Source organism: Kogia breviceps, chromosome 4 (assembly GCF_026419965.1).
Source record: "Kogia breviceps isolate mKogBre1 chromosome 4, mKogBre1 haplotype 1, whole genome shotgun sequence".
NCBI classification, from domain to species: Eukaryota; Metazoa; Chordata; class Mammalia; order Artiodactyla; family Physeteridae; genus Kogia; species Kogia breviceps.
The window spans coordinates 178,685,276-178,713,128 of NC_081313.1; the positions used below are offsets into that span (position 1 = coordinate 178,685,276).

At 58.1% G+C, this 27,853-nt stretch overlaps 1 protein-coding gene across 8 annotated transcripts in view; it reads right to left on the bottom strand.

The window, feature by feature from the left end:
- Window positions 1-11,768: 11,768 nt before the first annotated feature.
- KDM4B (lysine demethylase 4B) overlaps window positions 11,769-27,853 on the bottom strand; it is a 143,082-nt gene continuing 126,997 nt past the window's right edge. For 2 of the 8 annotated variants that reach the window (XM_067032974.1, XM_067032973.1), the window contains 12 exons: window positions 27,654-27,774; window positions 25,480-25,658; window positions 23,010-23,232; window positions 21,261-21,337; window positions 20,914-20,969; window positions 20,623-20,731; window positions 16,092-16,277; window positions 15,846-16,010; window positions 15,253-15,372; window positions 14,653-14,745; window positions 13,720-14,104; window positions 13,092-13,622 (listed from right to left, as the gene is read on the bottom strand). In XM_067032974.1, coding sequence (XP_066889075.1) covers window positions 13,724-14,104; window positions 14,653-14,745; window positions 15,253-15,372; window positions 15,846-16,010; window positions 16,092-16,277; window positions 20,623-20,731; window positions 20,914-20,969; window positions 21,261-21,337; window positions 23,010-23,232; window positions 25,480-25,658; window positions 27,654-27,774 — 1,710 coding nt within the window. In that variant the 3' untranslated portion in view covers window positions 13,092-13,622; window positions 13,720-13,723. Of the gene's footprint in view, window positions 13,623-13,719; window positions 14,105-14,652; window positions 14,746-15,252; window positions 15,373-15,845; window positions 16,011-16,091; window positions 16,278-20,622; window positions 20,732-20,913; window positions 20,970-21,260; window positions 21,338-23,009; window positions 23,233-25,479; window positions 25,659-26,732; window positions 26,960-27,653; window positions 27,775-27,853 lie in introns of those variants that run through there. The other 6 variants (XM_059062026.2, XM_067032975.1, XM_059062030.2 and 3 more) reach the window with 5 other exon arrangements.

The window sequence follows — 27,853 nt, forward strand, 5'->3', positions numbered from 1 at the left end:
CACCCCACCTGACACAGTGGTATCTTTGTACCTTTGACACCACTCTCCGCAGAGAACTCCTGTCCTCCAAAGCCTGGTTCCATCAGCAGTTCCCCAACCAGCCTTCTGGGGTCCCCACTGCAGCCTGCTCTGGCCTCCCCAAGCTCTGACCCCAAAGGACTAGAGGTGTCTGGTTCTAGCTTGATCTCCCCCAATCTGGGGGCTCCACAGAGGCCAGCCTGAGGCCCCAATTTCAACCAGCACAGGAAGGACATAGGGGGACATGGTTATATAACTATTGCATAAAGAAGTGACTGACCAGAAGTTTGCCTATTATTGTGTGAGCCAAGGAGGAGAACATTAGCTTTGTGACCTTGGGCACAGCTCTTGACCTCTCTGAGCCTCAGAGCGTGAAGGAGGCCCGCCCGTCGGGGGTCGGCGAACATTTTTTGCAAAGGGCCAGAGAATAAATATTTTAGGCTTGATGGGCCAGAGGGTCTCTGTCACAACTTCTCAGCAATGTCCCTGTCATTCGAAGACGGCCACAGATGATACACAAACAAAGGGGGCACGGCCGTGTTTCAGTAAAACTTTATTTATGGCACAAAAATGGGAATTTCATACAATTGTGTGGGGATGTATTAGTCACCTGTTGGTTTTTAAAAATTCATTTAAGAATGTAAAAACAGGACTCGTCTGGCAGTTCAGCGGTTAAGACTCCACACTTCCAATGCAAGGGAAAAAAAAAAAAAAAAAGAATGTAAAAACACCCTTAGTCCCCAGGCCATACGAAGACAGGCATCATCGGGGCTGGTGGGCCAGGGTTTGCTAACCCCTGTTCTACTTGTTTGGGTGGTGGCAACCCAGGTGTCTCTCTCTATATGCAAAACCATCAAGTCTTAAGGTTGTAGCATCATTTCATAGTTAAGCAATAACTCAATTTGTAAAAGCAAAAGGGAAAAATAAATGCGGGTAATTCTATGGGGGATTTTCTAGAAACACACACAAAGAACAAGGCCAAATTTCATTAGAACTGAGATTTCATCGTCGTGAAAACAGTCTCAAGACAGTGAATGCACCTCCCTGGGGACATGTGGACATCCGTCAACACACAGAGAACAGTGTGTAGGAGGGCCCCCCGCCAGAATGTGAGAGGGTCTGACCTCTGAGAGGAGGGTCCTGGCTGAGGAAACAGGCAGGAGGTGGAGAAAGATTTAGCTTTATGCCTAGTGTTCACTGGCATATTTGCATTTGATGTGTGCAATTAAAAATGAATACAGACCCGAGACAATTGAAAACATACATTCATTCACAAATTTGCCCACAGAAAGGAGAGAAGCCCTGACGCTCGCTACAATGTGGACGGACCCTGAGGACACGATGCTCAGCGAGAGAAGCCAGACACAGGATACACAGTGTGTGATTCCACTGATGGGGAACGTCCAGAACAGGCAAATCCACAGAAATGGAGAGTGGATTCGTGGTTGTGAGGGGCTGGAGGAGGGGGAAAGGGGTTGATGGTAATGGGTACAGGGTTTCTTTCTGGGGTGATAAAATGTTCTGGAATTAGAGGCGATGGCTGCAAAACCTTGTAAATACAATAAAAGCCACTGAACTGTACACTTTAAAAGGCTGAACTTGCTGACATGTGACATATCCCCATATAAACTCTAAAAGGAAAACGGTGAAATCAGAATAAGGCTTGTGCCTGAGTTAACCGTATGATGTCAATTTGTCTTGGATAAGGTAGGACAGCTGTGTAAAATAGGATTATAGGGGAGCTTGGGTGAAGGGGACATAGGACTTCTCTGTACTATTTTTGGTAACTTCTTTTGTCTTAGGCTATTTCAAAATAAAAGGTAATAATAATAATTATTATTATGGAAATAGATCTGAGATTCGGCCAGGTCTGTCTGTTCCCTGGAACAGCCTCTGGGCAGCTGAGGGTGAACCAGAGTCAGGAGGACCCCCCCCACACCTCCTCACCTCGCCAACCCCACCCCCTGCCAGGAACAGAGGACCCAGGACCTTAAAATGGAAACACTCAGACACCCAGCAAACACCTTTTAATTCAACAGCCCAAATGGCATGAGGAGATTATTAGTTTTCTGTAAGATTTGATTCAATTAATTAGTTCCCAAATATCAGCCTATCCAGGCAAGCAAAGGCAAACAGAGATAAATCCCAGCCCGACCTTGCTTCATCTTTTAAAGGCAATTAACTCTTCATTATTAGCTTTTAATTAGGGAGTAATAATGGCCTCATTAATATGCTTTATTACACTTGTCACAAGGCAGCTGTTCTGAACGGATTCTGTTATCAGATGGTTGTGACCCTGGTGTCAATATGTTTAATCCAGCAGAGGCAGGGGTTCGAGGGCTGCCCTCTACCCCTTTCCCGGGGGATGCAGGGCTAATCCATCAGCCCCACCTAGTTTTATCATCGTGGCCCTTCAGGGGATTCACAGGGTCTCCTGACTCCCACTCTGGGCTGATCCTAACATTTCCCCACTCAGAATCCTTCCAGAGATCTCAGTCCTCTTCCAGCAAAATGCACAAAAGCCAAGCTCCTCCCTGGCACAAGCTCCCTCTGTCTCCTCCCGCTCCCCCATCACTCACCCTGTTCCAGCCACACGGGTGGCTGTGAATGTCCCTGGCCCACCCATGCATTGTCCCTCCTCTGCTCTGCAATTAGATACAAGGTTAATCATTACAACTTTCTTTGAGCTCCATGCTGGAAACCCCAGCTGGAGAAGGTTCAGTAAGAAGCAGTGAAAGCTGAGAATAATAGTCTCATGAAATACCCACAAGCAGCTGTGGGTATGAATGAATTCACGTGGCTTCACCTGCAATCACATATGTCCACTGACTGGTGAGCATACAAAACAAACTGTGGTCCAGCCCTGCGTGGAATACTATACAGCTACGAAAAAGGAACTCCCTGCTGAAACACACAATGCGGGTGAATCTCAAGTGCACTGTGCTGAGACAAAGAAGCCAGACACACATGGCTACATTCTGCAGGATTCCATTTACAGAAAGTTCTAGAACAGGTCACACTAATCTAGAGGAGTAGAAAACAGATCAACAGTTGCCTTGGAGCTTGGAGGGTGATGAGGCAATATTGTGGAGGGAGGGAGATGTTCTATATCATGTTTTGGGTGGTGGTTATTCATGAGGATGCATTTGCCAAACTTATAGAACGGTGAGAGGGAACATATATTTATGGTATGTAAATGATGGATTAATAAAAAAGAAATTTTGGGCTTCCCTGGTGGCGCAGTGGTTGAGAGTCCGCCTGCCGATGCAGGGGACACGGGTTCGTGCCCTGGTCCGGGAAGATCCCATGTGCTGCGGAGCGGCTGGGCCCGTGAGCCATGGCCGCTGAGCCTGCGCGTCCGGAGCCTGTGCTCCACAACGGGAGAGGCCACAACAGTGAGAGGCCCGTGTACCGAATAAAAAAAAAAAAAAAAATCACAAAGCAATAAATATTCAAAACTCATCACTTGCTACTTATTTTACTGTGTTTTGCTATCATCTGTGTTCTTCAGGTTTTTTCTATTTATTGTATCTGGTGGAAACACTATATAATGGTGGGCTACTGTGCTTCTTTTTATGATTCTGCAATCAGTGACATCAGGTTGCTAGCTTGAATTCAGCCATGGTGAGAGTATTTACACTCTGTAAATAAGCAAGTACTACCAATCCAAAGAATGAATGAAGGAAGGAAGGATGTCAAGGACATCTGTCAGCCTCTCTCTTGTAAAATGGCTGCTGTGGCTCTGGCCATCATGCCCACGTTCCATATGGGAGGAAGAGGTAAGAGGAAAGGGAAAAAAGGGCAGCACCAGCCTTGACTGTCCCTTTCATGAGGAAGTAAAAAACGTTTCCAGAATTCCCTGCCTATGTCTCATTGCCCAGAACCATGTCATATGACCATATATAGTTGCAAGGGAGGCTGGGAAGGCAAGTACTTTGATTTCCCAGCCTTTAATGTAAAGGAGGAGGACAAGGGAGAAGCAGTGGGGGATGTCTGCTGGGTTTTTCCAACAGCATCTGCCTTGTTTAATCACTAAAAACTTTTTCTCTAAGGATCTTTACAATTAAGCATTTCTTTGTGAGCCACAGGGTAGCCAGGGGAAGGCAAGGTGGGGTGGGTACTCAAGGGCCACCCGCCTGGGGGACAACCAGGAGGAGCCATGGCTACACAAATACGTGGTCGCTCATAAGCTACAAATTCCACACAGCTTTATACAGCAAAAACAGCCAGTAGCAGTGACTTTCCCTCTCATGGGGACACAGCAGTGAAAATGATCATGAAACCAGTCCCACCACCCTCTTCAAGCTGAGCAGCAGCGACAAGACTTTGTCCCCTGAAGGGTGCAGGCATCCCTGGGAAAAAGTGCTCACATGCATTTCTGAAACATGCGTACTGAGATATTTCTCTGCAACAGCGATCGTGCTGCCCACGTCTGCGGCTGCTATTTCAGACGGCCGCTCACCAGGGGTGTGGGGTCAGGAGGTACTCAGCCACTCGGGAACCCCGGGGCAATCCCTTTGGGGCTGCCATTCCTAACTCTGAGAACAAATTGGGGTTTCTTAAGAAAACGGAGCTCCGTCACCAGAGGTCTGAGCCTTCAGTGATGATTTTCTTTTCCTGCTGGAGAAGATAGATGATTCATCATGGGGGTATACTTTAAAACCGCATCCAAACACTTCAGCAGACACAAATGTGGGATTCTTTGCAGCGTGAACGCAACCAAACATGGGGTGTCGAGTGTGTGGTCCTTCCCCAGATGGCAAGGACCAGTTTTCCAGCCTGCAGTGGTGGACAGGGGTCTTTGGCAAGACATGCCTCCGTTTCCCAGTCCTAGTTTGAGCTGATGTCCAGGCACCAGCCGTTTGCTGACAGTTCACTACTCAGTAATTATGGGCTTGGTTCTTCTAATTTCACAGAATCAGACGAGAGAAGGGTAAGCCTGGGTGTGGCCCCTGACCCACAGCTCAGCCAGGGACGCGGGGCTGGATGGATACAGCACGGCGAAAGACTGAACATCAAATCAGCCCTCTTGCTGGCAGGAAATGGTCATCGGGGAATTTTAAAATACTGTGTTTCAAGACAGTTCTGACAAAAGGCTTTTAATCATCTGAAAGGATGCTCAACTTGATTCATTATAAAAGGAACAAATGTTAAGGCCATGATCAGATATAGCTTTTCACCAATCCGATAGATGGGGATCACAGGCTAGGTGAGAGCTTTCATCCTGGAAGGTACGGGGAGGAGGCGTCCTCCCCCAACGCACGTCGGGGTGCACAAGATAGTTGGGGGGGTCACCTGGCTGCAGGAATTAAAAGTAAAATGACACAAGCTTCCACCCATCAGTCCTCCCCTCCCACCCCCCGTTTTTAGATATTTATTCTAGAGAAACATGCACACGTGAATAATAACAAAACTGCTTTGCTATAGCATAGCTCATAATTGGGAAAAATTGGAAATAACCTCCGAGTCCATCAACAGGGAATTGATTAAACAAATTACAGTCCATCTGCACTATGGAATATTACTTTTTACCAAAGAACAGGGCAATTCTTTGTGTAAAAATGTGGACCCTTCTCCAACCAGGCATTCATGCCCCTGCTCTACCCTAACTGCCCCTTTTCAGGGTCAGCAGGGAACCCCCACGCTGCTAAACCCAAAGAATGGTCATTCTGATTCCATCTGGTCCAGCCCCCATCATTGCCTATCTGGACCAGCTCACTTGCCTCCACCCTGGTTCCAGGCTCCCTGCCCTGGCCACCTACAGTCTGTCCTCCCCGCCACAGCCACCAGAGGGAGCCTGTGGGAACCTGAATAAGGTCCCGCCTCTCCTTTGCCCCAGCCCTCCAGGACTCCCACCTCCCTGGGGGTAAAAGCCTGAGTCCTCCCCGTGGCCCACAAGGCCCTGCAAGACCTGCCCCGTCCCCTCCCTGCCCTCCCCTACTCCTTCTCTCCCCCTCACTCACTCTGCTTCAGACACACGGGCCTCTTCATTGTCCCTCCGATGAACCACGTATGGTCCTGCCCCAGGGCCTTTGCACAGGCTATGCCCTGCACCGGGAGCTCTCTTCCCATAGATGTACACCTGCCTCACTCCCTCATTTCCTTCAGGTCTTTGCTCAAATGTCACCTTCTCAGTGAGACTCTGAACGTTCTATATAAAACAGTGACCCAAGGGCTTCCCTGGTGGTGCAGTGGTTGAGAGTCCGCCCGCCAATTCAGGGGACGCGGGTTCGTGCCCCGGTCCGGGAAGATCCCATGTGCCGCAGAGCGGCTGGGCCCGTGAGCCATGGCCGCTGAGCCTGCGCGTCCGGAGCCTGTGCTCCGCTACGGGAGAGGCCACGACAGTGAGAGGCCCGTGTACCGCAAAAAAAAAAAAAAAGTAACCAGACTCTCCACCCTCATCTCTCTTATTTTCTTTTCTTCATGTAGCATTTATAGTCTTCTAACCTGTTCCACAGTTTGTATTCACACTATCGGCCTCTCCTGAGAGGCAGTGAGCTCCCACAGACGGGAATTTTTTTGCCTATCTTCCTCCCCAGTGTAGCCCAAGCACCCAGAACACAGCCAGGACAGTAAAGGCCCTCTGCCAGCATTTGCTGAGTGACTGAACATAAACAGTTCGAACATAAACTTTCACCCCTACATTAATTAATCAGAATTCATCTGTAAGAAAGAGCTGTCCCTTCTCCTCCAGTCCATTTGTGTATTAATTCAGTTATTTATAGCAGTTTGGATATTTTATTCTACGAGGTTATAATCCAGTACTATCATTTATTTTATTGTTCAAATTCTTCTAGTGTTGGTTATTGGGAGTGGCTTTGGTTGGGGTTCTTGTGTCCCATATATATATATTTACAAAATTTTTTTAGTATTTCCTTCCTTTCTGGCAACTCAAGATGCACCAGACTTGTGATTTCCTTGCTCCAGGCATAAAGTTAATGGCTTCTCCAAGGAGCTCTGGTTCCTTCTTTTAGAGAATGGTACTTAGGTACCAGGTGCACTCGGGGCTATCAGGGCATCAGAGTATCCAAGCATACACACACTTTTGTATTTACTTGTGTCTAACTGTACTATCTGACTCTATCTATCTAATCTTTCTCTCTATATCGAGGACCATGAATTAACACTGGGACTTCTGATTCCAGCCTAGCACAAGGTTTATTCTAGCTTCCCATCCTCTTGACTTACTTGTAATTGCTTTCTCTGACTGACAGGAACCTGGCTCTCATCACCTACAATTTATTTACTTTTTTTTTTTTTTTTGCGGTACGCGGGCCTCTCACTCTTGTGGCCTCTCCCGTTGCGGAGCACAGGCTCCGGACGCGCAGGCTCAGCGGCCATGGCTCACGGGCCCAGCCGCTCCGCATCACGTGGGATCCTCCCGGACCGGGGCACGAACCCGCGTCCCCTGCATCGGCGGGCGGACTCGCAACCGCTGTGCCACCAGGGAAGCCCTATTTACTCATCTGTTCAACCCCGGGATTCAGATAAATGATCTACAGCATAGCTTACCTGGGAGAACCAGTTTCTACTGGAATATAGCATTGGTGTATAGGTATCTTTGTTTCTAGCCTAACAGTATTCAGTCAAAACACATGTTTTCCAAGTTACTTTGATCAGCTCCTTTCTCTCTCTCCCTCCCCCTTCATTTATAGCACAGTTGGGTTCATGTGTTACTGTCTGTTTTCCATTTGGGGGTTCCCACCACATTCTGCTTGACATCAGTTAGTTACGGTTTGGGGTGTGTGAAACAGGACTGTGATTGTAAGAGTCAGAGCTATTTCACTCAGAGTGAGTCACCCCCCCTTCACTCCAGCTACTATGTTCCCCTTCCCCCCTAATCCTTTTATACCCTCTCCCACTAGCCCTTGTAGGTCACCAACCATGTCCTCCAGGACTCATCTGTCCGTCAGGCCCTAGGCCGAGCACGGGGGAGGGGGTGCCGATGGGACCGAGACTGTGTCCTTATGCTCACAGGGCTCACGATCAAGTAGGGGGATGGTCATGGGACCAGAGAGCTACGGCAGGGGTCCCTGGGGCTGTGGCGGGGGAGGAGACTGGAGTGGCTTGCCTGGGGCCTCCGCCCCAACAAAATACTCTCACACCCTACTTCCCGGAACCTGCGACTCTGACCTTATTTGGAAAGTGTCTTTGCAGATGTAACTAAAGTCAAGGGTTCTGAGATGACGAGGAGGTCCTGGATTATCCGGGTGGCCCTAAATCCACTGACTGGTGTGCTTGCACGAGAAAGGCTGAGGAACGTCGGAGACAGAGAAAAGACACAGAGAGACGGCCGTGTGAAGACATAGGGTGGAGGGATGTGGCCACAGCCAAAGGACACCTGGGGCAACCGGAAGCTGAAAAGAGGCAGGAAGGATTCTGCCCTGGAGCCTCCGGAGAGAGCGTGGCCCGGTGACAGCTTGGTCTCGGACTTCCGACCTCCTCCAGGACGGGGAAGGAGTAAGTGTCTGCTGTTTTAAGCCACCAGTTAAGGGTCCTTTGAAACTAACCTGGGGGCAACAGAGCAGTAAGTGTTCTGGGGCCAGTGAAGGCCACCTGGAAGAGGAGGGAGGGAGGCTGTCTCGCCTGGGAGGCCCCTCCCCATCCCCCGGAAGCTGCTGGGAGGGGAGCCATCTGTCCCCGTCACCTCAGGGAGACGCCGGGCACCCAAACACTCACTCCTCCCGGCCTCGCCTCCGCCGGCCGCTGTGTCACCCCTCAGGCTGGCCGTCCGCCGCAGCAAATAATTCGTCTTTTCTCCATTAAGGGAGCAAAAGCACTAAGTAAACCTAACCCATAGGTAACGCTGCCTAGCACGGGTGCCGGAGCTCCGAGGTGAGTCCCCCAGCCCAGCCGAGAGCTGCAGGGCTCTCTGAGCCTGGCTTCCAGGCCTTGGGGTCTTTGGGAGCTTTTCTCCCTGGTGGTGATCTTGAGGCTGTGACTGTGTCCCCGAGCAGCCTCGCTGGGGTGGGGTGGGGGTGGGGGAGCCAGGATGGGTGGCCAGGAGAGTAGGGGGGGGGACAGCCGGTGACGGGGAGATGGGGCCGCAGGCATGCAGATTTCAGCGCTGTCGTAAACGCTGTGAATCGTGACAGCGGGGGTTAGAGCCAGGACCTGCAGACTGCAGGGGCCAAGGGAGGCCTAAATTCGGCGTCCTTCTCTGCACTGGGGTGACCTGAGGGGGCGAGGGCAGCCTGAGGGGTTGAACACAGTGGGCGTTTGGTCCTCCTGCCAGCAATCAGCAGGACGCGCAGAGATGCTCCAGGTGTGGAGGGAGGGCACAGCCCCCAGTGGACGGATGACGATTGGACGGAAGGGTCCAGGCCAAAGTCCCTTTCTTTCCACCAGGCTCTTTGGGTGGGGGGCGGGGGAGGTGCCCTAGGTACAGTGGGCCTAATCAGGAGCCTCTGAGGGACAAGGTGGATCTGGGCACTGAGGGATGCCCCACGAGGGAGTGCTTCTGCCGTAGGAACAGAGCGGGTATGTGGAGGCTGTCACCTCTCAGCGGCTCTAAGTCTGAAACGAGCACAATTTTTTTCTGTAATGGGCCAAATACGTCTAGCTTTCGGGCTGCCCGGTGGTCTCTGCCACTGCTCAGCCCTCCCTTGTAGGGCAAAAGCCACCATGGATGGTACTCCGTGAATGGGCGTGCCTGTGCCAATAAAACTTTATTTACAAAAACAAGTGGCGCACCGGATCTGGACTGAGGGCTGTAGGTTGCTGGGGCCTTGCCCTACGAGGCTGCGGTATCCAACGCCACGCACCCCTGGCCCAAATCTGATCGACCTCCCTTGAGGGTCTAAACATCACCTCTTTAGGATCCTGACATCCCACCTGACAGGTCTCTGAGACCACGGCTTACCCTCTCTGTCTCTGCCCTCCTTCTTGTCCTTTAGGACACGTGTCAAAGCTGTATAGACGGTCCCTTACATTTTTGCTTTCCTGAACTCTAAATTCCAGAGAAGCAGAGACCGTGTGCCTCTCTTCCTCAGCCACCTTCCAGGTCCTGGCACAGGGCGGTTGATATGTGCCACCTGATAAATGACTCAAATTCCAGGGCTGGGCACAGAGCCCAGCCCCTGGGGTGCCACCGACCCCACCGCTCCGTGTGGCCGCACGCTTGGGGATCCAGCCTGGTGTCTTAGCCCTGGCCTCAGTCCACAACGGCCTGTCCCAAACTGCCTCCCCATTTTATGACGTTTCAGATAGTGCTGGGAACAGCGGGCCACCTATAGCCTTGCTGAGATCACCGGGGTCAGCCACTTGCACTGCTGTTGTCCGTGGCCCCCTCCTTGGGGCTGAGGACCGGCCGTGTCCGCCAGGCCCCAGGCAGACTCAGAGGATGCGGACCCACCTGGTCAATGTCACAGAGAATCCCCCGTAGCAGTGGGGAAACTGAGTCCCGGTGGCTCTGTTGAGGGCGCTGGAAGCAGCATCTCTACGAAACGGGGTCTGGGAAGTGGGGTGATGGTGGCAATGACTGGATGGAGATTTCAGGACACAGCACCCTGAAGGACACCCGTCCTGCAGAAGAGACACCGAGGCCCAAGGGGGCGCCCTGTCCACAGCCCCGTGCCCCTGACTTCCCCCACGACACCGTCTTGCACAGACACTCCAGGGCCCACCTGTCCAGTAGGTATATCCCCTGGGTGCTGATGTCTCCTAAAGGCCCTCCTCTGGCCCTTGGCCCCATGTCCAGCCACGTACTTTTCATATGGGGGGGGATCGTGCTCAAAGCTGAGCTCCTGGCCTCTCCCCACCCCGAGCCTACCCATCCCAGGTCACGGCAAAAGCCATCTATCCAGATGCTCAGCGCAGCCTCCTCTGCCCTGGTCCCCAGGTCCCACCTCACCCCACGGTCTGTCCTCCTCTCAGTAGCCAGAGGGCACCTGCGAGCGACTAAGTCAGGCCCCGCCGCCCCCCTCGGCCCACAGCCCTCCAGGGCTCCCACCTCCCTGGTGGTAAAAACCACAAGTCCTCCCCGCCTGCCCCGTCCCCTCCCTGCCCTTCCCTCCTCCCTCTCCACCCCCCCGCCCCCCCCCCTCCCCACTCACTCTGCTCCAGACACTCGGGCCTCCTGGCTGTCCCTCCAAAAAGTCAGGCACGGTGCTGCCCCAGGGCCTCTGCACGGGCTGTGCCCCAAGAAGTCCCCACGGCTCAACCTCTCATCTCCTTCAGGACTCCCGGTTCTTCATATCACAGCTGACAGCCCATTTTACGCACTGTTTGACTCTCCCACTGGTGACACACCTACTGCTGTATCCCCAGTATAGGCTGGACGAGCGATACGGTCCTGAATACGGGGGTTCCAGCCTCACCCCACCGTGGGAGACCCCACTGTCTCGCATATGCCCAGCGGCCGCCCTCCACGAGGTGCGCTCCCCGGCTCAGATGTCACAAGAACTGGGTTGAGGCTGGGAGGGCCGGGGGAGAGGGTGGCCGCAGGCCCCTGACAAGCAAGGGGCGGGTCAGACGGAGAGGGTCCCTGACTGCCTCTGATGCGGGGGTTGTGTGCGGAGCTAAGCTTCAGACGTCCGGCTCAGGAAGGAAACTTCTTCCACCCTGGAGGCGGGGAGCAGGGGCTGCGGTGCTGGGCCACGTGCCGCACCCCCTCCCCCGCCCCCCGCCTCCGGGGAGGCTCCACGCCTGTTCCGTCCTGGAGGGGGCGACCGGAGCCCACGCCTGCCAGAGACCGCCGACCGCCCTCCCGGCGCCCACTCAGAAAAGAAGACACTGCAACGACCTGGAGCTGTAATTCGCACTGCTCACGAGCCTTTAATTCATTATGAACCTAGAGGCAGAGGAATTAGGCAAAAATACAGCGCACATCCTTAATCTCGGGTGGGAAAAAAAAAAAACAGGGTGGGCGGGTTCGTTTTTTGCTTTCGCACACAGACACGGATGTATCTTCGCGGGGGAAGTGTGCGTTCCCCTTTGCTGTGAGACCCCTCTGTGTGCGCGAGTTGTCTGGGAACCCACGACCGACGGACAGGGTGCGACCCGGAGGGACCAGCCACGGGGGCCGGCCCACTGCCCAACCCAGGGCCGCAGGGGCTTCTGCCCGCTTCTGTTTATTCTCTTTACAATATAAATAGCATTTTCAAACTACATATGAACATAGTGACAGCGCCCCGGGGCAGGGGCTGCTGCATGCAGAGGAAACCCCGACATTCCGCCGACTCCCCTGGCACCTCCCCCCCCCCCGCCCCTCCAGGGCACCTGCCCCCTCCCCATCAAGGAAGTTGCTGTCCGCTTCCCTTACACGGTTCTCTCTGGCCTGGCAACCGTTAGAGCCTCTTTTTTTAAATTAAAAAAATTCTATACAAGCAAATGACGCCCTCAATCCCTCTACAGGGGACAGCGGGGCAGCTGAGAGGCGGGGGGGGCTAAGAAGCACGTTTTTTGCCTGGAAACTCAACCCACAACCCTTACGAGGCAGATTTCCTCTGAGCTGAAAGCGATTCCCTCTCGTGCTCTCTCTCTCCTGGACACACAAATCCACGCGTCACGGAGAGGATACAGGATGTGCCAGCCCCTCGGGTTCCGGGGAAGACCCCCCTGCACACCTGGGCCGCAGCCGGACCCCCGGAGGGCCGCCCACCCGAGGCCTCAGCTGGGGGATGGGTCTCCCTAGGGGAAGAAGCAAAAGATGGAGCCACCAGAGGAGAGAGCGTTTATTTTGCAAAAGGCCACGCGGACAAGGGGCAGGCCACCCAGGGAGCTGCCGGTCTCCTCCCACTGGGCACTGGCGGCGGTGCCAGCCACCCGGACCTTCTCGATCTCACGATCGGGGAGAGGGTGAGTGACCAGGCGCCACCGTCTGGGATCCCTGGGCGCCCCCAGGCCTCACCGCAGCTACAGTGCATCCCCGCCACTCACAGACCAGCGAGACCAGAAAACACAACAAACGAAAAGACGAGCTGCTTTCACCTCCCGCAGCAATCTTGGTTGGTGCTGAGAAAAAGGACGTTTTGTTTTGTTTTGTTTTGTCGTTTTTAAAGCCACAAATCTAGAAAACAACTTTGGGGCTTGTTTTTCCTTTTCTTTCCTTTTTTTCTTGCATTTTTTTTTTAAAACAATAGGTATTTATAGAAAGAACCTCACAAAGGTGATTTATGTACAGAAGTCACAATCTCAAAGGCTGCTCAGGAGGCAGGCAATGCAGTAGCACCTTTTCGAGAAGAAGAGCTTACGTGGTTTACGAATCTGGGTCGAGGGGGTGGCGCGTGCCCCCGCCGGCCCCCCAGAGCCCACGTGGCCCTGCTCCCTGAGTCCGGGGGCGCGTGTGGCGTCCTGCTTGCTCCTGTCGCCGAGGTAGCCTCTCGGGCCACGGAGGCGAGGACAGGGATTCACAGCAAGCGAACGCCTGGGCCCGCCGCGCCCGCCTTGCTGGGCCAAGGGGTCGCCGGCTGTCTAGGCCGGCTGTCCTAGAACGGGGCTCCGGGCCAGCACTGCGCCTGCAGCAGGCTCTCCATGAAGGCCGGGTAGTCCGGGTTCCGCCCCGAGTCCTCCGCAGCGCGAGGGGTGCCCACCCGCGGGCGTTTGGCGGCCTTTACCTCTTCTCCCGAGAAGACGTTTTCCTGTGGGGCCCCCGTGCTGACCGACTGCAGGAGATCAGACGGCACTGGGGTTAGTGCGGATGGGGTGCTGCGGCCTCAAGGTCTGTGTCCCGCCCCCCAGAGTCCTGTGTTGAAGGCCTACCCTGCTACAGTGTGATGGTATCAGGAGGTGATGAGGTCATGAGGGTGCAGCCCTTGCGAATGGGATCAGTGCCCTTATAAAGGGATCCCAGAGAGCTCTCGCTCGCTCGCTCTCTCCACCATGTGAGCACACCAGAAGGTAGGTGTCTGTAAGCCAGGATCCGGCCCTCACCAGGCGCCGAATCTGCTGATACCTTGATCTTGGACTTCCAGCCTCCGGGACTGTGAGAGGTGGTTTGCTGTGTAAGTTCCCATCTGTGATATTTTGTTATTGCAGCCGGAACAGACTGAAATACAGGCTCAGCTCGGGGGCCTGGCTGGAGGAGATGCCTGCCCTGCTGGGGGTCGAGGGCCCTGGGCTGCTGACCCTCAGCCAATGACAGTGTCTGAGAAACAAACAACGCTCACTGGGGATGGCCCCTCCTGCCTCTGCCTGGACCCCCACCCTGTGAGTGAGCGCCCCATCAGGCAGAGGAGGGGCCCTAAGCTCCCAGTCACTGGCCCCGTAGCAGGACGGGCACCCTGCCATCCACAGAGGGCAGGAGGCAAGGCCAGGCTGCACACAGGCCACTCGTCTGCCTGGCAGCTCCTGTCTGTCCCCCAAGGGAACCTGGCATCTGGGACGCCCCCCCCCCCCACCAGCTCTGACTCAGCTCTTCCACCCATAGCCACGGCCCCCAATCCTCAAAACCTTGGATTAAACACAAAAGAAAGAAGACAGTGAAAGGCTGTGAGAAGAGGCCAGTCTCCCCTGTTCCTTTGTGCATCGCTGATCTGCAGCTCAGATCCACGTGCAGGCGCTTCTGTCTCCTCTTCGCCGGCCGGGCTGACCCTCACGCCCCAGAACGGGCAAAGGCCGAGGCAGGAGGTCAAGGCCACCTGGACGGGTCACTCTCCCAGGCAGCAGCGCTCACCCCCACCCCCAGCCACTTACCAGCCGGGACCGGACCCTCTTGGGGAGCTCCTCGTCCAGGGTGAAGATGTCACCACGCTTCACCGTCAGCTGGGACCCATCCTCGAACTCCACCTGCCAAGGGGACACAGTTGAGCTTGCTGGCTGCTCAGCCTGGCCTGGCTGGGGCCCGACACCTGCACTCTCGCGGCCTGCTTGCCAGACAAGCCGCGGGAAACAGCACAGGGTCAGCAGCTGTCATCTTCCTCGCTGGGATACGGGTGGTTTCTCTTCAAAGATTCCACCCTTTTCAATAATTTCTTTTCCACAATCATGGTGAGAAACTCACAACCGACTTGGTTTTTAAAAAAAACAAGGGCACTGAACTGTACGCTTAGAAATTGGTTAAAACAGTAAGTTTTACGTTATGTATGTTCTACCACACGCACGCACACACACACACACACACACACACACAAATCGGGAAGACACCTCCAAAGGGGATAATACTGGACAGCTGGACAACCTTCCAGCTTGTGCCGACCTTCTCAGTTAGCGGGCAAACGCCAGCATTCCCAGCAGGATCTCGTCGAGGGCCCCGCCCCAGCCCATCCCTGTACCTGGTAAACAGGAGCCCCTCACCTGGTAAATGTGACTGGTCACAGAGGAAATGAACTTGGCCCTGTAGATGTTGCCATCGGTCCACCGGAGCTCAACAAACTCGCCCTCGGGCGGGGGACCCAGCCGGGCACAGTCTCTACTCTGTGGAAGGAAGGACGGGGTGGGGGAGTGGGGCGGTAAGGGGCGCCCTCGGCCTTGGTCACCGCGCTCGCCTGGTCTAAGAAAGGTCTCATTTGGTAGATTTTGCCGCCAGGAGGAAGGCAGTGCTCTCAGCTTGAACTATCAAGGTGAGCTGTGGGCAGGTGCCCAGGCCGGGGGTGCGGGGGCCACCCCAGCCCTGGGGAATCGCCCGCCTGCAGGCGTATCTAGACTGGCCCGGCTCTCTGCTGTTTCTACAGAAACAGGCGGCGCTTTCCAGCAGGGGCCCTACAGCCTGGTCCTGTCCAGCAGGGACAATGGTGACCCTGGATGCAGGGGACCGCTGTGAGGGATCCGGCCGCCTCCCTTCCTAAGGGTAAGGCTTGCCCTGCGCCTGCGCCTGCAACTGCGCCTGCGCCCGCCCTGGCCCCACCCACCGCCCCTGGCCCTGCCCCCTTCGGCCCATCGCTGCTCACGGTGATGCTCTCGGGGTACAGGTTATCGCTGTAGGACCCGTCGTCAAAGTTCACTTCGTAGAAGGTCTGCGTGGTGGTGCCGATGACGCGGCACCGGTAGTAAAGCCCGTTGCGGTTCTTGGTGATGACCACCTGCCCTAAGGACACGGCCCTCAGGATCTGGACCTGGAGGCGGAGCGGGTGTCAGGACACAGCGGGGCGGGTGGGCGGGCACGGGAACAGGGCGGAGGGCAGGCGGGCACTCACAGTGTGACCCCCCGACTTGTGCTTGAAGCAGGTGATGGAAACAACGTAGGGCCAGTCGTCTGGCTCCATGAGGACGCCAGCGGCGTGGGCGCAGGTCACGTGGAAGGAGGTGGAGCAGTGCTCGCAGGAGCATTGGATGCAGGCGCCCGACACCTTCTTCATCCGCTTCCGGCAGTACACACATTTCTGCGGGGACACGGCGGTGGGAATGGGGCTCTGGCCGCTGCCTCTGCCCCCGCCCCCTGGGGCTGGGAGGCCTCCTACTGGGCCCCCAGGTCTGTCTCCTGGGAGTGACTCTGAGACCCAGGGCTGGAGTGCGGAGGCCCGGCAGCCGGCCTTGAGTGGAGGCATCCTGGGAGAGTCTTGACTGCGATGTAGAGCCCCCGCGAACCACCCCAGGCCCACCAAACCGGCCTGCAGCTGCCCCCCAGGAGCACTTCCAAGACTGGAATAGGCACCAACAATCACAAACGTGATTCATCCATGAAAAGGAGAGAAGCACTGACACTTGCTACACCGTGGCTGGACCCCGAGAACACGACGCTCAGTGAGAGAAGCCAGACACAGAAGGACCCACACGTCCAGAACAGGCACATCTACAGACACAGCCAGTGCGTTAGGGGCTGTCAGGGGCTGAGGGAGGGAGATGGCAGTCACTCAATAGGGAGGGGGTTTCTTTCTGGGGTGATGGAATGTTCTGGAACTAGACAGAGGTGATGGTTGCCTAACTCTGTGAATGCACTAAAAGGAAAATGTTCCCTTTAAAATGGGGGATTTTTTTTTTAAGAAAATAAATAAATAAAATGGGGGATTTTATCTTAATTTTGAATGAAAGGCGCTGCAGTGTAGCCCAGCCCTCCAGAAGGAGGGGCAGAGGGCCCACACCGTGGGAACGCCCTGCCTGGGCGACCTGCTCTGCTCGGCGTCAGCCCCCAGGCCGCGAATGCTGCACCCACGCCCACGCCCTGCCACCACTGAGCAACCACCAGCCCGGCACCCTGGGCATTTAACAAGCGGGCCTTTACCGCTCTGTAAAACGCATGCAAAAGCCAGAGAAGCCCCACAGCAAAGGCGCTGCAGGAGTGCTGCCCGGTGCCGATCGATGGCAATGATATCTCATCATTAAGCCGTCGATGCCCGACTCTCCGGCCGGCCCACGGGGAAAGGGCTCCGCATGGCTCCACGGGGAGCGGAAGGTGGAGCACAGCCGCCCTGGAGGCCAGGCCGCGACCCCACAGCCGAGGCCCGGGAGAGACCCGACAGCCCGGCCTGACACGCGGCTCATTCAATCCAGCCTCCGGTGGCAGCTCGTTATTCCGAGTTTCCACGTCACGAGGAATACAGGCCAGGCCCCCATCGGGCCATCTGTCAAGGGCTGAGCTCAGGGCTGCCTTAAGGGTGAGTCCTGTGTCTGGGACTCCCTCTCTGGAGGCAGTGAGGCGGGCGTGGGGATGGGGGGGTGGTACAGGGTGGGGTGTGGAATCGGTGGAGAACCGTGGCCAGGAGGAGGCCAAGGGCTACGGCTGGGTGTGCCATCAGCCATGGAGGCCACAAGGCACCATGTCCTATGTCTCTGGCCTCCCCTCTTCCCCACCGGCCCCTGCCGTCATCCCTCAGCGCCTGCCTGCCAGCCCACCCTCCTTCCCATCAGGATGTGACACCAGCCTCTACACCTCAAGGCAGGGCTGGTTCAAGGCCCCCGCCCCGGCAGCCTCACCTCCACCGGCCCTCACAACCTGACCTGGCCCGGTGAGCGGGCAGCTCGAGGCTCAGGCCGCCAGCAGGCTGGGGCCAGCCCCGCTCACCAGGACCAGTGGCCAGGGAGTCACGGGGACAGAAAGTTGGGCGGATGACCAGGTGTGACCGTTCCCGGGCCTGCGGCCTGCACATGGCCCTGGGAAGGCAGGCGGGCGGCCGGGCACGCAGGAGTTAACCGCTGGCTTCCTTGCGAGGCTCCATTAGGCAATACAAGCGAGCCTCGTGTAAAAGGATTTTTAATTCATCGTTACAAGTGCTGGTAATGAAGAGGCTGCAAGCTGGAAATGTCAGATGATCCATAAAGCGTCTGGGAGGGAGGATCTATCACGGCACAGCGCACCACGCCATCACTCCACCTGAATAATGAGGCCTTTTCCGCCCGCGCTCCTGGAGGAATCACCCGCAGGCACCAGCCTCTTCCTAACGCGCGTCCTCGCTGGGCGGGGCTGGAGCTGGCCCCAGTGCCCCCTGTTTCCTGACCAAGCCCCATCCGTCCCCTCCCCACACGACTCCAGCTGGCTGCCCACTCAGCCCTGCCCGGGGGGCCCCACACCTGTGGGCTCCGCGGTCGGCGTCTCTGTGCCTTCACTGGGACTCCCCGCTGGGTTCAGTGCCCACAGCCCCATTTCTTTGCCTCCTGCCCACTACAGGCCTGGAGGAGCGTCACTAGCCAGGCCTGCTCCAGGCAGCTGGGAAATAAACCAGGCAGGAAAAGCAGCCAGGATGCTGTCCATACCCCTGGGCCAAGGACCTAGCTCCCAGATGCCACAAGACACATCCCATCACCCACATGTCCCCCACACGGCCACCTGCAAACTCACAGGTGATGACCTGAGAGCACATGCTGGTGCTCAGATGGCATGATTAGCGCTTTCTGTTGTGGCCCAGTTGATGTTCCCCACAGAGGGGACTGTTAGCAGCCCCATTTTATGGAGGGGAAGGCTGAGGCACAGAGAGGTCAAGGAATCTGTCCAGAGTCACACAGCTGACTGGTGGCCGAGCTGGGAAGGGAAGCCAGTGTTTGCTCACTGTCTGCCTACTGCCCACTGAGCCAAAGGCTCTCCCAGATGGGGGAGGGGTGTGTGTGTTACTAGCAAGAGCAGGAGGCATGAGCCTTGCAAGACCACACCTGCCCAAGGATGGCCGTGCTCCTCAGAGGGGCCAGTGATGGTACCCCTACAACTCAGGAGCAAAAAAGCCACCAGCCCAGTTCAAAAATGGGCAAAGGACTCGAACAGACATTTCCCTAAAGAAAACACACAGATGGGGCTTCCCTGGTGGCGCAGTGGTTAAGAATCTGCCTGCCACACTGCTTCAAGCGCTGTCCGGGAAGATCCCACATGCCGTGGAGCAACTAAGCCCGTGAGCCACAACTACTGAGCCTGCCCTCTAGAGCCCGTGAGCCACAACTACTGAGCTCGCATGCCACAACTGCTGAAGCCCACGCACCTAGAGCCCGTGCTCCGCAACGAGAAGCCCGCGCACCACAGTGAAGAGCAGCCCCTGCTTGCTGCAGCTAGAGAAAGCCCGTGGGCAGCAATGAAGACCCAACGCAGCCAAAAATAAATAAATAATTTTTTTTAAAAAAGAAGGAAAACATACAGATGGCCAACAGGTACATGAACAGATGTCAACATCACTAATCATCAGGGAAATGCAAATCAAAACCACCTGTTAGAACGTCTATCATCAAGAAGACAAGAGGTATTGTTGAGGACAGGAAGAAAAGGGAACGCACATACGCACTGTTGGTGGGAATGTCACTTGGTGCAGCTGCTATGGAGAACAGTGTGGTGGTTCCTCAAAAAGTTAAAAACAGAACCACCATATCATCTGGCTATTTCACTCCTGGGTTTTTGAAGGAAACAAAATCACTATCTTGAAAAGACACCTGCACCCCCAGGTTCACTGCAGCATCGTTTACAATAGCCAAGACCTGGAAGCAACCTAAGTGTCCCTCGACAGGAAATGGATAAAGAAGACGTGGTGTAGAAATACAATGGAGTATTACTCAGCTATGAAAAAGAAGGAAATCCTGCCATTTGCAGCAGTATGGATGGATGTTGAGGACATTATGCTCAGTGAAAAAGGCCAGACACAGAAGGACCCATGCTGTGTGACTCCACTTCCACGAGGCACAGAAACCAAACTCACAGAAGCAGAGAGCAGAAGTGATGGTTGCAAGGGTGGGGGAGGGGAAATAGGGAGCTGCCATGTAACGTGTGTCAAGTTTCAGTTAGGCATATGATGAAGACATTCTAGAGCCCTGCTCTGTGACCACTGCAACTGGACCGGGTACTTAAAATTCTGTTTGGCGGCATATCGCGGGTTAGGCAAGAAAGAACTGGGCAGAGTGCGGGTGGCTTCCTCTGTGTGAAAAGCAGCTGGAAATAGAGACGGGGAGCGGACCCCTGCTTTTCTCCGGGTACCCCCATGGCTATTCAAAGAGTAACTGCTGGCCAAACTGAAATCATGACTTCTTCTTTTTTTTTTTTTTTTTTTTTTTTTGCAGTACGCGGGCCTCTCGCTGTTGTGGCCTCTCCCTTTGCGGAGCACACAGGCTCCGGACGCGCAGGCTCAGCGGCCACGGCTCACGGGCCCAGCCGCTCCGCGGCACGTGGGATCTTCCCGGTCCGGGGCACGAACCCGAGTCCCCTGCATCGGCAGGCGGACTCTCAACCACTGCGCCACCAGGGAAGCCCTGAAATCATGACTTCTGGCTCCCTGGCAGCTACCCTGCATCCCTGGGGCGTAGGGACTCCAGGGCCCCTACCAGCTTCCACCGCTGCTCGGGGATGGCGCTGATGTCCACGGGGTGGCGCTCCATCACGTTCAGGAACCGCACTTCCGGGACGGCGATGGCGCAGATCACGTGGATCCACCTGGGGCGGGGTGGAGTGGGTGGGGTCAGGGGTCACAGGTGCGTTCCGTCGCCTTGGGGTCATCTCACAATTGTGCGCACCGACTGGCCTGGCCGAGGGGACCTCATCTGCTCCTGCCGGTCCTGCCCCCGCCCCGAATCGCCCCTCAGGACCCCCCAGGAGGAGAGTCCCTTCTAACCCACCTCCTGTCAGTCGTCATCTGCAGGGCGCCTCCCCGGAGGTTGCACAGGCAGCACTCCTACAGGGACCAGACAACAGCTAGGTGAGGGGTGTGCAGGGCAGCGCCGCCTGCCTGCTGCTCCGGGACCTGCTCCGTCCCCCGCCCACGGTCCTTACGTTTCAAACTAGCGGCCACAGGAAGCGATGGGCCAGAGAGTGCGTTGGGCTCCACCCGAGACCCAGGGAGGTGAGGCCGCCAGCCCAAGGTCACCCTGCGGGATCGGGCGAGCCCGGGGCCCAGGACCGGCTCGGCTCCCCCACGGGCCGCGCCAGCTTTCAGCGCACCACCCCAGCTGCAGGGGCGAGTTACCGCAGTCCAGGCGTGGGCCGCGCACCGGGAACACGTCCAGCCCTCGTTGACCAGCTCTGGGCGGATGCCGTAGCAACCTGGAAGACAGGGGCCAGCGCATCTGTCACCGCGGCTGCCCGCGGGCGGCACGGGGGCCCCCGCCGGCGGGGTGAAGGGCGGCTGCGGCATCGAGGGTAAGTGTGCTCAGCAACCGCTCTACCTCAATCCGGGCCACTGCACACAGAGCCGGAGGAAGTCTGGAAACTGACGCGGGGAAGGAGAGCTGGCCCCCAAGAGGGAGCCCTGCCGGGTCTGGAGACTCAGCCTGGCCCTCGCCCCCCACCCCAGCCTGGGAGGCTCGCCCAGGCTCTTCTGAGCTGAGAGAGAGGAAGGTGGCCGAGTGGTGGTGTGAGATGCAAGGTGGGCCTCGGGGAGCCCGGAGTTCAGAGCAGCAGAGCTGGGCCCAGAGTCCACTGTTTCCGAAAGCGCAGTCAGAGGCTCTGGGTTACCAAGGTGTTGGCTTTGGGATGTGGTCCGGGTTTACAGTCGTGGAGGGGGCACGGGGGGAGGGGGCGTGGAGGAGGGGCGGAGGACCACGCCCCGGAGCGCGGGCAGAAGGCACAGCCTGCCCCACGACCCTGCCCCACCCGGGGTCACTGCCCAGCAGTCCTGCGGGGACCCTGAGCCCGCCAGGGCTCGCTGCCCACCAAATGGGCTCTGTGGGCTAGAGGGATCATTGGCCGGGGCTGAGAGGTCCCTGGGGGAAGGACAGGAAGAAAGCAAGACAGCAGGAAGGGGGCGCCCCGAGGGACAGCAAGGCACCCGAGAGCCCGCACCTGGCCCCCTGCTCCAGCCCCTGGGGCCCTCAGCCAAGGTCAGGCCTGGGGGCGTCCCCCTCTGTCTGGTGCCAGGGCTCAAGCAAGATGCCTGTGCTGAGGATTCTGCCTCCCAAGGGCAACAAGGGAGGCTCCTCTCCCCCTGCACGGCTGGACCTCAGGCCCCTCAGGCCCCTTGAGAGCAGCAGGGTGGTGGGCTTGGCTGCTGCCCACCCCCTCCCCCCGCCCAACCCTGACCCCGGGGGGCCCGTCTGCTCAGGAGCACGCCTCACAGCCGGGCCGGGCCGGGCAGAGCAGACGGGCTCCCAGCCAAGAGACAGAGTGAGCTCCGGGCAGGTCTCTGCAGGGCGGGCGCCAGACAGAGATGTACACACGCAAAATTAAGCAGCTTCAGGAAGCTTTCTCCCTGTCCTGGGAGCTTAATCTCACATTCGCTGCCCCCTCCCACCCGAGGAGGGGGACAGACATCCGTCTCCCCGTCTCAGGCTATGGTCGGGCCTTCAGGCTTTGTGGGGGGGGGGGGTAGTCACCGACGGCAGAGATAAGTGAGACCCCTGGACCACTCTAGAATCTCAGCTCTACCACCAGTTCCAACTCCGGCCCCAAAGTGCGGAGTTTAAAAGCGTCACGGCCCCTGACGGGTACCTGATCTCCTGCTGCCTCCCGGGCCCTGGGCGGGGAGGGCAGGCCTCGGTGGAACCTCCCAGAAGGAGGCTGACCAGGCAGTCCTGCCTTGGCCAGGGGGAAGGGCAGGACACCTGCTCCCAAAGGTCAAGACCCCCACCCCATGACGCCAGGTCCCGCTATAGGCCCAAAGCAGCAGCCAGAGGAAGGGGCTTCCGTGCCCCGCAGACGCGAGGGTGGCCGTCTTGGGAGGGTGAAGCGGGGCTGTGTGTGTGGCGGACCCCTCGGCTCCCCCCGCCCCAGCACTCACTGGCATGGACCTGCAGGCAGCACTTGGCACAGGAGATCAGCAGGCTGGTCCCGTCATCGCCGATGTAGGAATTGGCGGGGAGCGGCTCTGTGTTCTCCCCGCTGGAGGTGAAGCACATCTCAGGGATCAGCGGCCGCGTCTTCTGACCGCTTTTGGAAGGCGGTGTGGCCGAGGGGCCCTCCCCGAGGGAGGCCTGGGGAGTCTCCTTCTCGGTCTGTAGGGACTGCAGGAGGGGGGCCGCCATCAGTGGAGAGCCGAGCATGGGGCGGGCGGGGACCCCTGACATCCTTGACTCTATCCTCCACCCCTCCGTCCCCAAGCAGCACACCCCGGGCTGCTCTTTGCCGCACTAGCACCCCTACCAGGACACCTGCAACTGCCCCACCGTGGGTGTCCCTGACGTACCCTCCCAGCCCCCAACCCTGCTTCAGAAGCCCCCGAGAGATCCTCCCCAAAGGCAGTCAGACCCTGTCCCACCCACCCACAAGCCCTCCCACTTAGGGTTACTTGCAGACACAGCACAGACGCTGCCCTGCTGCCCTCATCCCTCTCGCCCTCACCCACTGCCCCCGGCTTGCTCTGCTCCGGCCACGGGGGCCCCCTCACTGTTCCTACCAAACGCCAGGCATGGTCCTGCCCCGGGGCCTTTGCATGTGCCGTTCCCACTGCCTGGGGCACTCAGATCTCTGCTCACGTAACCAGCGGCCCCCAGGCCTTCCTTGCTCTGTCTGTCCTCGTGGTCCTGACCATCACCTGATGCCGTGTTATCTGTGTATCTACGTGGGGCGTTCTCCCCACCTGTGACTCGCACGCGCCCCATGACGGCTGTACCCCCAGTCCCCCCAAATCCAATCAGATGAAGAGACTGTGATGAAAACATCCTGCCCATGGCACCGGGATCCAGCAACCCTGGGCCTGTCACAGGGTGGTGGGGCTCCCAGACGAGCCTCCCCAGCACCCAGAGTGATGGAAGGACTCTGACCGGCTCAGGGCATAAGGAAAGAGGCCACCAGAGACCACTGGCCTGATGCACTGTGTGTGTGGGTGGGGGGGGGGGGCCCTGGGGCGCCCCACCTGGCAACTTGGATTAGGGGACCGGCTGGTTTCCAAACAGGCAGAATGTCCAGCCACAGCCCTTCCCATGATACGGGACAAGCGAAGCCTGGTCCCCAACTCTGAGGGCTCCGGACTGCGGAAGCGGCAGCCCCGCAAGGCCCGCTGATACCCTGGACGTGATTAAGCCGAGTCACAACGCTTCACTTAGCAACCGGGATTAAGGAGATTCGCCTCTTAAGCCAGTGTTCCCAGCGCTGACTTCCAGCAGCGCTGAGGAGGGGCGTGCCTAGAGAAGACATCTGGACGTTTCGTCTGACTTGTTTCCACGACCAGATGTTGGCTCACTTAGGGACCACAGGTCCTGGCAGCTCTGAGCGGCAGGGCCCTCGAGATGGGTGTGCCACCCTCGGCACGGGGCACAGAGCTCGGCTAGCTCAGCTAGTATGTGGAAGATGCCAGGCACTAGGCTGGAAGCCGGGGACCCCGAAACAAGTGAGACCCGGCCCTGTCCTCCAAGGGCTGATAAACAGAGGGCAGGAGCAAGAGCAGAGGAGGGTGGGGGAAGCTGGGGGGCATGCCAGAGTCCACTTGGGATAGCAGGTCCAGGAAGGCTTCCTGGAAGAGATGGCAGCTGGGTGGAATCAAAGAGTGAACAGAAATCCATCTGGCAAGGGAGAGGCCTGGGTGGGTGTGTGGGAGATGCTGGGGGACAGCACGGAGCGTGCTATGTGTGCGTGCAGGGGCAGATATCACAGGAGAGGATGGCCGTGGGGCCTGTGGAGAGGCCAGGGGCCGTGGTGAGCCTGGCGGGCTTTCCAGCCGGGCCGTGTGTGGCCGTGGTGAGGTGCTAACAGGAAGGGCAGGAGGCGGGCAGTGGTCGGGGCTGAGGGAGGGGGACACGGCAGGAAAACAGGTTAAGGGAGAAACCGGGAGGAGCTGGTGGTGGACGGTACGGGGCAGAGTGCGGGGAAAGGCGCCACGATCACAACTTGGAAACTCGGGACAGAGCTGGGGGCCACGTGGCGCCAGGCCCAGCCCCCCATCGCCAGCCCCCATTCACCACGCAGGCGCCTACCTGGACCCACCCCCCGGGCCCCCTGCCTGCGCTGCCCCCGGGGCGGGGCTGGGGGCCTCTCGGAGGACAGCCACCTGAGATGCCTCCGTGCACTCTCATCCTCTTTGAGGCACGTTGATAAATTACCTTCCGGTGAAACGCAGACCCTGGGCTCTCTCCCCACAGCCCTCACAGGGGCCTTCCGTCGGGCTTGCCACCGAGCCCGCTGTGGCTCCAACGGCAAACGGGTTCTTGGTCCCCATCACCCTCCCTTCAGGCGGAGCGAGCCCTGGCGCCACCGGGAGCAGGCAGACGCTGCCTGGCCCGGCGTGGCCCGGGGGCCCCTCAGCACCGGCTCACCTGGCTGTACGGGTAGAAGAGGGTGCAGATGGCACAGTAGGGCTCCGTCAGGGCGGCCGCCGCGTTGAACCTCCTCTCGGCCTGGAAGCTGGCCGCCTTGTTCTTCCACTGCAGGGACAGCAAAGACCTCAAGGCCTCGGGGTCACCCACGTCCTCGTCCCCGGAGAAAGGGAAGGCTTCTGGAGTAAAGTGGGAGGGGGAGGAGCTTCAGCACCCAGGACCCCACCCCACCCAGTGCGCGCTCGAGGGGATGGGTCCCCACTTCTCGGCCCCTGAGCCCCTCCGCAGGGAGGTGCCCTGGTCCCCCTCAGCTCAGGGCTGATCCCATCTGGGGACAGGAGACGGGACGGTCAGGCCTTGGCAGGTCGGGTACAGACTCCCCTGGGAGTCGGGCGGGGGCACTGTTGCCCCCGTGTCCTGTAAGACGGAGGCCACTGACAGATGTCCCTCCCGTCGCCTGTCACCGGGCTGGCCTCCGCCGGCCTCGACTCCCAGCTCACTGTCCCCAGTCCACCACATCCCATTCCTGCACTTCCTGAGGACACAGGGGCGCCACCTGCCCTGGCATCGGCGTCAGCGGTCCCCAGGAACCTGCCCAAGGAGTGGGGTCCTCATCCCTGGGGCCCCAACCTTCCCAGCAGCTGGGCCAGCATGGCTGGTACCACAGCCGTCCCAGCTGTAAGGCCAGAGACTGCCTCGATGCACAGGGACCCTGGGGCCGCATCTGATCTCCAGAGAGGCCCCTCCTGCTCCCAGAGCTCCAGCCCGAGACCCGCTTCTAGAACCCTCCGCGTCCTTGCCCTCAAATTAGTTTCAGAATCAAAGAAGCCACCCAGGCGCTTTTTACATTCCACGTGCGTCTTAAATGGAAGGCTGAAGCGGAAGATGATAAACGGGCTTAGCAGGATTTCTGCACATAAGACAGTCACTCCGACTTTCAGCCGAGTGTTAAATAGAAGCTTCTCCGTCTCTGCCCCTCCAGCTCCAGTGCCACCGCCTCTTATTCCAGCTTCTCCCAGGCGCACGCAGGGTTCACGCAGCAAGGGTCACTTCTGTTGGGACTGGCCGCTCCCCAGTCCGGCGCTGACTTTCCCTGAGGGCGGCTTGGCCGCAGGTCAGAGATCAGAGCCCAGAGCATCGTGAGTCACAGGGGTCTGCGGGGTGACGGCCAAGGGCAAGGTTTCCTCTGTTCTCGAAGCAGCTTCTCCCACTTCAGGGCCACGCAGCCCTGTCTCCAAGGACGGGTGCGGGGAGCGCAAGGCCAGGACGTCTCTGCTGGAAATGGACTTGGAAACGGCCCAGTTCCAGGCCCCATGCTGCTCCGTGGTCCTCTAACCCTGAATCCATTTCTCAAGTCTCTCCCTGGGGGATGCAGCCAGCACCTCTACCATCGCTCGTTGCTGCCCTCTGGAAACGCTCTGCGCCAGGCATCCGAACAGATCCCGAGGCTGTGAGAGGATGAGGTGTGGTCCTCGCTCACCTGGAGGGCCAGGAAGGGACACAAACGCACAAGGGCCACGGCAAGTGTGCTGGGGGTCGTGGGCAAGAGCCTCTGCTGACGGCATCTTCTCAGTTCTCACAGGATAAGGAGGGGGCAGAGGTTACCACGGAGACTGTGAAGGCATCGCACCAGGAGCTCTGGGTGACAACTGGCCTCGGCGTTCCTGGCATTCCCAGCACCCACCGTGTGCCTGGCACCAGGCCACACGCTTTACAGGCCTCAGCCCCGTGCACCTCCCTGGCAGGACCCCTTGAGGGGGCCAGAAGACCCCATTTTTACAGATGGGAAAACCGAGTCACAGAAAGGCAAATGGCACCATGGTCCCCGGCTCTGGGCAGTGGGCCGGGGTGTGAGCCCAGGTGGCTGCACCTGCCCCTCAGAGGCCCCACTGGACATCTGAGGCCCTGGGCCCAGTAGAGCAAGCGCCCCCAGGGAAATGGAGCAAACAAGGGCAGGGCAGAGGCCTGGGGGCAGCCGGGCCTGACCTCGGGAGCTGTGGGCTGGGCAGGGGGCACCCCGGCCGCACGGCACTGGGGGAAAGGGTCTGAGGCTGTGCCGGGGCTGGGTCTGCAGGCCCGACCTCGGCTGGGGGTGGCGGGAGTGGGCAGGCTGGGTGGGTGGGAGAGGGAGACAAGGGCAGGGGCACAGCAGAGCCAGGGGCACCCTCGCTCACCCTCGTCACTTGAGGCCTCCTGCTTGACCACAGACAGCGGGGACCGGGTGGGTGGCCTGCCCAGAGGGTGGCGCCGGCTCTTCTTGATCTCCATCTTCAACTTGGAAAAGGTCGACGGAGCCTAAAACGGCACAGGAGGCCTCTGTGGGAGCAGCCCGATGGGGCCGGAAGCAGAGGCAGTGGAGCCCAGCTCAGAGGGA